The sequence below is a fragment of the Apis dorsata genome, unplaced genomic scaffold (assembly GCF_000469605.1).
Source record: "Apis dorsata unplaced genomic scaffold, Apis dorsata 1.3 scaffold_941, whole genome shotgun sequence".
Lineage (NCBI taxonomy): Eukaryota > Metazoa > Arthropoda > Insecta > Hymenoptera > Apidae > Apis > Apis dorsata.
In genome coordinates, this window is record NW_006264051.1 from 6,495 (window position 1) to 16,983 (window position 10,489).

The 10,489-nt window shown below is 16.8% G+C and overlaps 1 protein-coding gene across 1 annotated transcript in view; it reads right to left on the reverse strand.

The window, feature by feature from the left end:
* Positions 1-511: 511 nt before the first annotated feature.
* The window catches only part of LOC102681005 (carnitine O-palmitoyltransferase 1, liver isoform-like), a 16,566-nt gene continuing 6,588 nt past the window's right edge, over positions 512-10,489 (reverse strand). Inside the window, exons 2-8 of the mRNA XM_031514247.1 lie at positions 10,073-10,236; positions 9,867-10,003; positions 9,518-9,794; positions 8,660-8,983; positions 7,854-8,053; positions 1,707-1,911; positions 512-682 (exon numbers count right to left, since the gene is read on the reverse strand). Of these exons, the coding sequence (XP_031370107.1) occupies positions 536-682; positions 1,707-1,911; positions 7,854-8,053; positions 8,660-8,983; positions 9,518-9,794; positions 9,867-10,003; positions 10,073-10,213 (1,431 nt within the window). The 5' untranslated portion in view covers positions 10,214-10,236 and the 3' untranslated portion in view covers positions 512-535. The remainder of the gene's footprint in view (positions 683-1,706; positions 1,912-7,853; positions 8,054-8,659; positions 8,984-9,517; positions 9,795-9,866; positions 10,004-10,072; positions 10,237-10,489) is intronic.

The following is a 10,489-nucleotide window of genomic DNA, read 5'->3' on the forward strand; positions in this document are numbered from 1 at the left end:
ATATCTATATAAATATCTTTTAAAATCTATATACTTGTTTTGGTGAATATTGCATTGCAGATTCAATCTTGTGACAGTTATTGAAATACTAATATATAATGTTTTTACTTTATATGGATCTTAAATAATTTAAATTGTTATGTATTTTTTAAATAAACAAAATTGTACTATTTTTATCTAATTTTTAATTACAATAATTAATGATATTAACAATAATAATAATGAAATATATATTCTTATATATATTCTTCAGTTTTTCACTTAAATGAAATGATTTATATTAATTTTATATATATAATTTTTTATATATATTATGATTTTAACAATGGAAATGTTTCATATTATATATCACATAAATTTAATTCATATTATTATATCATANTAATTATTGTATAAATATATAATAATAATTATTAATTATAATTAATAATTGTGTAATAAAATGTTAATAATTATATTATGTATATTATTAATATATATTATATATATTAAATATTAATTATTATAAAATAATTATATTATGTTATAAATTATTTTATATTACTTTCAAATTATTTTTTAGATAATTACTTACTCTGCCATTGTTACCTATACACAGAGTGAACGATTTATCAAACCATCTATCATATCCTTTGCCATGCAATAAAATTCGACCATATTCATCTAATTTATCTGGATCTTCCTAATAATACATAAAAATTAAAAACTATAAATTATAAATTGAGTATTATCAAATGCAAATAATTATTCAAATAAGATTTTTATTTCATTTGTTATTTATTTTATTATTCAATCAAAAATAATATTATTGAAATAATAATTAGTATTTTAAAAATTAATTGAATAAATGTCTAAAAGAAGAACAATGTTAGAAATTTTTCAAAATTTTTCTATTGAAGAATATGGAATATTTTCTATTGAAAATATTTTTATATTTACTTTCAGAAGATATTTTGTTAAAGTTTTTAACATTTGATAATAATAGGAATTACATAAAAATTAATATTAAGAAAGTAAAAAAAAAACATATATGTAAAAATTTTTATCACATTTTAATTATTTAATTTTTAATTAAGAAAAAATTTCTTTTTATCTCGTGAAAAATTGATGTCAGTATCAAAGACAATAATTTTTGATATTTTAATATTTAATTTTGTATTTGAAGTCAAATAAATTTCTCATTATTGGATTATTTATATTAAAAAAAAAAAAAGTATAATATATTATATCAGCTATTTGTTTTATTATTGTATAGTGAGCAAAAAGTAGATTTAACATTTATCTGTAAATTTTATAAAATATAAAGACATCTATTCAATTATTTTAATATTTCTTATTTTATTTTGTATTTTAATATTTACTATATAATGTCATATAAATATTTTTTGAAAAAATATTTTCTTGTATGTTGTAATGATTTTTCTTATAAAATTAATCATTAACTTATTTCTTTTCTGATATGAAATTTTTGTTCTTTATAAATGAAAAACTTTATTTTTTATTTTCTGTTATTATTTGAAATATTCAATTTATACTTAGTAAATAATCATTTGAAAATAATTTCTTCAAATAAAATTTTAAATTTTGAATTCTCAAATAATTTTTTTATTTTATTTGAAATAATTATTTTTTCTTTTGACATGTTTATTTTTAATAAAAAAATATCTTAACGAGTAAAATATTATTTTGTAATTAATGTCACTTACTGGATCATATATATATGGTATATCATCCAATACAACTATAAATGCAGCTTTTTCAATAAGATCTAATGATGTTTTATTTGTTCCCTTTGAGAAAAATTCTTCTCTAACTCTTGCCCATGCAGTTCTTTCACTAGCTGTTAAAGCAGCCAATTTTTCTTCACCATCTGATGGTATTGATTTATCATTTAAAATTTGTTGCATTTGTCTGAAATAAGACATATTATATCAAAAATATTTGTTATTAAATATGCAAATAATAATATAATAAATACACAATAAAAAAGATAAGATAAAAATTTTACATTTCATTGATATACATTTATATACGTGTAAATAAAATGAAAATTAAAAAAAGAAAAATCATTTCGAATTTTTTGTAGTTTTTTCCTCAATTTATTTCATAATTATTTTTTATAAATAAATATTTATGTAATATATATATTGGTCTAAAATTTTATAAAATAACCACACAGGCAGAAATATTGTAATGTATACAATATCAAATTCTAGGTTTCATGAAATTATATAATTTGTAATTTGATATTAACGTAATAAGTGAAACATGTTTTTAAAAATGTCTCATTTTTCAGCGATATTATTATATTCATCGATATTATTATAAAATTAATTTATTAAAACTTAAAAACATAAAATTTATTAAAACTATTATGTATATTTTTTAATACATATTTATTATTTATTAAAAATAAAAAATTGAAAATTAAAAAGAAATAGATAAAAAGATAATTGAAAGAAATAAATTTTATAATTCTACATTGTTGAGAAAATTAAAAATAATCAAACTGAATGAATACAAAAATTATTTATGAATAAATATTTATATTTTCCAATATTTAGATAATATACACCTAAAAATCAAGAAGATCAAAAATATAGTCAGTAGATTTTTTTATAATATCATTAAAGACATCATTAATTATATGTATATATAACTCAATTAATATTCAATCCTTGAAACTGAATATTCGATATCGATACATTCCACGTGTTGTAACTTAACGTTGCTCAAACTAATTCTTGATCAAACTAATTTTTGTATTGATAAAAAATACCGTCTAATACCGATATGCTAATTAACATGGTAACAGTCGATTAATATTACAAATTGCATCATAAAACCTAGAGATTGATATGTGTATCACAACATGCTTCAGCATGATAAATAGTTGTCAATATATAAGTGTAGCTAATATATAAAAAAAAATTATAGAATTTTAAACATGAACTGAATTATAAATTTAATATGAACAAAATTATATTACAATTATTTTTTATTCTTATTCTATTCTTATCTATAGAATGAACAAATATAGAAGCAAAAATTTAACATTTAATATTAATATTTAAAAAAAAAAAATAAATAATGTTAAGAAAAAAGAAATTGCATAAGATCAAAATTAACCAATGGTCACAAAAAGTATATATATCAAGTATATTTCTAAAAAAAATAAATCCTATGTATAATTGAAAATAATATCAACTCTGTTAAATAGAAGAAAAATATATTTCAATATAATAATATCTCAAGTCATTTTTCTAAATTAATTAAAAAATTTTTGTAAAAAAAAATGTAAATATAATTAATACTAAAATTTTTAAAATATCAAATGACTGATTTATTCGTTAATATTCGATAAAATTTTTCGTTCATTATATTTATAAATAAGAAGTAATAGTTCTTAATTCCCATTAAACAGTATTAATATTGATCATTAGTTGTATTATTAATATTTATCATTGAAATACTATTAATAATATTTACAATTGAAATACTATTAAACCATTATTTATATAAATATAGATAAAATAAATATTAATTCTCTTTCAACATATTTTTATCAACATATTGCACGTGCACAATTAAAAATTAAATTGTGTTTATCGAAAATAAATATCCATATATGTCCATATAATTATATATCCATATAAGTTGTAAGCTATTATTTATCAATTTTCATGGTCAAAAGATATAAATTGCGTTATATCTTTTTAAATAATTTTTAATTATTTTTGCATTTTGTTTGTATAGATATTGGTTTTCATAAAAAAAATTTTAATGAATTCGCTTTCTTCCAAATAAAATATTTTCCCTTTATTATTAAAAAATACAAATTTCAGTTTTGTATGTTTTGTATGCTCCTATTTGTTTTAGTATTTAGGTTATCGAAATTATTTTTTTAAAATTTACAATATCATCGAATCTTTTATTTTTAATATTAATTATTTTTTAATATTTTTATAGATTTTTAATATTTTTTATAAATATAATTTATAATTATAATATAATTTAAAAATATTTTTTAATTTTAATTTATTTTTTAATTTTAATTAATACTTTTTAATTTAGTTAATTATTTAGTTAATTTCATTGGAAAAAATAATAAATCAATAAAAGACATTTATAATGGACATATCTTGAATTTCTAAGAAAATAGATAAAAAAGTATTAAACAATTATTTAATTCAATAATATTTTTAAATAAAAACGTTCCAAATTGTTATCCAATAACATGTACAAAAACAAAGACAAAAAGAATTGAAAAAAATGAAATTTTCATTTCAATTTTCTACATTATATTAATAAATTAAAAAAATTAAAAAAAAATAAATGACTAAGTTAAAAAAGAAAAAAAATTAAAAAAACACAAAATAAAAAATAAGATTACAAAAACTAGAACATTAAATTGAAGAAAAATAAAGAAGAAATAAAAATATTATGTATTTTGTTTATAACAATGAAAAGAATTGAATTTAATGTTCAAATTGCCAAAAATGCTGATCTCCGAAATGAGATTTTAACAATTATATTTGTATTTATAACAAATTATATTAAAACTAGATTAGTACTACAGTTACATTAATAATTTTTATTACAATAATTTTTATTACAATAATTTTTATTATTTTATTGTTTTATTTTAATATTAATTAATATTGTTAACTTATAAATAAAGCAGAATAAAAAAATAAAATATTTAATTTTATAATAATTCATATATTATTTTATAATTTTTATTTTTTTTTTGTTTTATTTGATTTATTTTAAGAGAAATATATATATCTGATTTATTTATTATAATTATTTGATCGATTATGATAAGAATAAATATATATAATATATGAATATATAAATTTTTGATATATTTAATATTAAATGAACAAATTAATTTTTAGATTTAAATCAAACTGATTTATGAGATTATATTATATATCAATTAGAAAATAATTTTTCTATTCAATAAAGCAGAATTCACAAAAATATCATCAGAAATTGACTTAATTTTGTAAATATTTTGTTTTTTCGATTCAATTATTTTAGTTTTAATAAAAATACATTCGAAAAAACATTTATCGTTTATGTTATATTTATTAATGCATAGATGTTATGATAGCTCTGATGATATTTTTAATTCCACTGATGTAATAAAAAATATAAAAATGTTTGCAAATGATTAATTTTTTTCTGAATTTTATAGATTGTTTCTGATCAATATAGATAATATATTGTAATAGATTTATAGTTAAGCTAATATCTTTACTAAATGATAAAGAAGATATATAATGCTTGAAAAGTCACGTAAGTCTTTAATTGAGTATTGAAGTGAATAATTCGTTAACAAGTTGTGAAATAAAATTTATTATAAAAAGAAACTCATTAATAATTCATTTACTTATTAATCATACTTGTATTTTGCAATCAGAAAATTATAGTATTAACAAAATATTATAATATTATAATAAGAATCATTGTATTACATAATGTAATATTAAAAAACCTAAAAGTTTATAAAAAATTAAAAAAAATAGAATATTTTTTATTGCGATAATTTTAATGCGATAAATTTTATATATTGCTTCGAATTTCAAAAGAATGAACATAAATTTGAACATAAATTTATAAAACAGAAGAGGCAAATAAATTTAAAAAATGTAAGTACTTGTATTTTGTACAAATTTTTATATCACAAAAGAAAATTTTGGTTAACTGTTAGATAGAGAAATTTTGAATTATCTACTTATTCATTTTTTTAAATATTTTAAAAAATGTATATTTAGTATATATAAGCATAAATTTCATAATATTAATATTAAATTTCGTAATATTTAAAATTGAAAACATTGAAAATTAAATAAAACAATCTTTAAATATTAAATTTAAAAGTTAAACAATTAAAATTTTATTTTGAAATAGCAAAAATTTTTTATATTTTTTTGTTTTCTGATAATTTTTAACAATTAGAATTAAAAAATAACAGTTTCAAATTAAAAAAGGGATTTAAAAAGTTATGAATATAAAAAGTATTTTATAAAAAATTATAACAAAATTATAAAATAATAATAATTGATTTTCATTAAATATATTAATTGACAATATTTATCTAATCTGTTTCTTAATCGAAAGTATATCAAGATCATTATAGATAATAAATATATAATATTAATAACAATTAATAAATTGTACGATTTGGTATCAACTTGTCACAAGTATTTTTGATTGATACTAACATGTATTTCATTTATGATTTCATTAATAAAAATGCTTCAATTATATAAGAATTATTTAATTTCTAATAAATATTAATCTTATAGCAATATTTTAAGTAGAACTAATATAAATAAATATTATAATATAATAATTTATTGTTATATTATCAAAATTTATTAATTGTTATTTGTTATTGTTATTTTAATTTCTCAATAAAATATTATTTTATATTTATATGATATTTCTTATTTATGTATGATTATTTATTTATTCATAAGATATATTAAAATTATTTTGCGAAAAACAACATTTATAATGATTTTTTTTTTTAATCGTGTCGTACGAATTTACATGTAATTTGCATACTTTTTGTGCTTGTCTATACTAAAGTTTATGTACGTAATCTTATTGCATTATCATGTCAATAAAATCATGCATATCTACTAATATCTTAAATACAAAATAAATATATAATCGAATTAATGAAAAATAATAATATATAATAATAATATAAATAAATTCATTAATAAATGTTTTCTAAAGTATTGTACGAATTATAAAGAAATAAAATAAAATAAAAAAAAATGGGATTGCTATAGTAAAATTCATAGCATTATTCATAATATAATAACAGAAAGATATTTATAAAAAACTTTCTAGCATAGGCGATTGCCTAACAACAATCACTATTCATATATAACCTAATCTAAACTTTACTCATGATAATAATACTAAATTACTACCTAATCTATATTATAAACCTAATTATAGAAGTATGTATAAGAATATATATATGATTTGATTTCAGATATATTTTAAATTTTATTTTATTAAATCTCAGTTTTGAATTTGTAAGTCGAAATATTTTTATTATATTAAATATTTTATTATATTAAAAAATTTGATTATCAAAATTATATTTTCATGAAAATAAAAATTTTGTTATATATATATCCGAAATAATGATCATAAATAACAAGAAAGTTCATATATATCGCCGAATTCTAAAAAATTAAAATTTCTTGATGAATTATATTAGGAAGTTTTTTTGCTAATGTCTTAAAAATTAAAATGAAATGATGGTAACATATATAGGAAAAAATTATTTAATATCACATAATTTGACAACATATTTTAGTCATTGAAATTTATGAGAAATTCTTTTTCTTATAATTATCAATAAAATCTAAGACAAAATTTTTTATTTTATAGCATCAAAAAGAATAAATTTTAATTTCATAAATTTATTAATTTCATAAAAATTTTCATCTATGAATATATTTTAACATATATATAAAATATTAATACTAATAGTATACTTTAATATTTTTTTTTTATTTAAGTAATTTTAATCCACATTGAGATTATTTTGTATATTTTTATTTTATTTTTAAAATAAAATAAAAAAGAACAATTTTATTATATACTTAATTATATTAAGTACTAAGTATTTTATTATATACTTAATTATATTAAAATTATATAAATAAAAATATATAATAAAATCTTATTTTTAAAAAAATAATTTCATGTCTTTGGTTATTATACTATGATAAAATAAAAATAGTTTTAAATACATTAAAAAACATTATGCATGATTAAGAATTAAATATAAAAATATAAAATTGTATCTGACTTACATTTCAATTTCAGAAGGTTGAAGAATTCGATTTTTATGATAAATAGGAACTTTAAAATATTTTCCCTTATGATATACAACAATATGTTTAGAATCTTGATAATGTATAATTTTATCTGTTTCACGTCCTGGTATTCTTGTAGTATTAAATACTCTTTCATATTGCCATGAACAAAGAGGCACCAATCCTTGAATTAATATCTGCAAAAAAAAAAAAAAAATAAAAAAAAAATAAAAATTTAAATTTTTATGTAATATTAAATTAAGTTTGAAAAGTTTTCAATATAAATGAAATTGACTAATTTTCGATTGAATATAAACGAATTATTGATACAATTTTCTACATATTAATTCTACATATTAATATATTATAAATAAACAAAAAAATATTCTATTATATATTAAAAATATTCTACATATTAAAATAAACAAAAAAATAAAATTTTATTATTCAACTTTTTATATTTGAGAAAATCAAAAATAAGAAAAATATGCAATCAACAAATTCTAAAATTTGCTTTCTTTGAAAACTAATTTTTAAACGAAATAAAATTAATTTTAAATTTTATATGTAGAATAACTTATTGATAATTCATTCATATTTAATCAGTCTATTTTACTTATATTTAAACAATGTTCAAATTCATTGTTTCAAAAATGAAGTTTTAAATGAAAAAAATTTTATTCTATGTTATGGAAAATTATTTAAAATACTAATACTGTCTCTTCGCAAATAATTATCAAATATTTGATTAATTAAAGATGAAAAAAATATATTATTTATATAATAAAAAATAATTTACTAACCGGTTCTAATTCTTGCCGTTCAATGAGCCGTCGATACTGTAGACACGAATAAATAACACTTGCAGCACGGGCAACTTGTACATTAGTAGGATACATAAGAATAGCATCGATACCATAAAAATTTGAATTAACCATAATAGGAGATCGTCCACGTAAATACACATATTCTTCCCACCAATCAGATACATAATTAGTAGCCCACCAAGACTTTAAAATTAAATATCGCTGAAGTTTTACACCAATTCCTTTTTGAAATTCATTAGCTAATGTCTCCATTCGAGCATAATTTTCATCATCGAGCAATGGTCGAACACTTCGTAGGTACTATTTAAATATATATATATAAATTATATTATTAAATATATTATATTAAATATTAGGTACTATTAAATATATATAAATATAGATATAAATATACATATAAATTCGATAAATATAAATAAAGAAATGAATATAGTCTATATCTAATAATATATAATAATATATATAATAATATAGTATTAGTATTTTGTTTTATTTGTTTTTCATATAATTTTATAAAATTAAAAATTAAAATATTCTTTAAACTAACTAAATATGATATTAGTTATAAATTGATTTTTACTTTTTATTTTTTTGTATTTTTTTTTAAAATTGCATTAATATAGCAAAAATTTCACATGAAAAAATATATGTGATCTTTATATGATTTTTGAATATCTGTATTTATAAAAAAGTTATATGAAATTATTATACTCAAAACTATTTGATTCTTATTCTTCTTGTATAGTAATTATACGTATAATTATATATATAATAATTTATAATTATAAATTAAAATTGAATATTTTGTAAAATTGAAATATTCTATATTCTAACCCGCTTCATTGTATCTACTACTGAGGGTAATGGTAGCCTTGGCAATGATCCTTGAAAACTATAAAGCATTGGTTTATGCCACCCAAAAAACAATTTCACTAATGTGGTCCACATTTTAGTGATCCTCGATGCACTACATCCTTTTTCTCTTGATTCATACATCCATCCCTTGTACATAAGTAATAATTTAAAAGTATATCGAATTACATATATTACTATCAACCATAAAAGCAATCCAATTATAAAAGATCCTGCTAAATGAGCCAATACTGAAGATCTATGTAAAAATATAAATTATTCTATTAAAATTATATAAAAATCATACTAAAAAAAATATAAGTAAACTTACGCTGAAAGATACGGTGCAGCTTTTTCAACAAGATCATAAGGTACCTTAAAACCAGCAAAATGTATAGCAGTCACTACAGCTATAGTAAACCATAAACTTTCTAAAGAAGCAGGATATACACCACTTCTTAAATTGTTCTAAAATTTATTTAATTCATTTTATATTCATTTAAAAATTATATTATAAATTAATATTTATTTACTTACAACAAATCTAAAAAATCTTTTCTTCCAAGAACGGATACCTGATTGCCATACTAAATGTAAAACTTCTCTATCAAAATTAACATCCCATCCCTCATGAGTAATAGAAAAACTAAATGCTACAGCTGAATGTGCTTCTGCCATATCATCAGTTATAAATTATAAAGCTGAAATAAATAAAAAAAAATTGAAATTAAATTTATGATAAAAGAATGAATTAAATAAAATTAACTATACATTAAAAGGACAAATTTATATTATATATAATATAATATAATATAATAAAATATAATTTATATTATATATAATTTTTTATACTATATTTAAATTAGAAAATAATTTATCATAATAAATATGATAAAATAAATAGCAATAAATTATAATAAAAAATAATAAAAATTAGTGTTTAATAAGAAAACA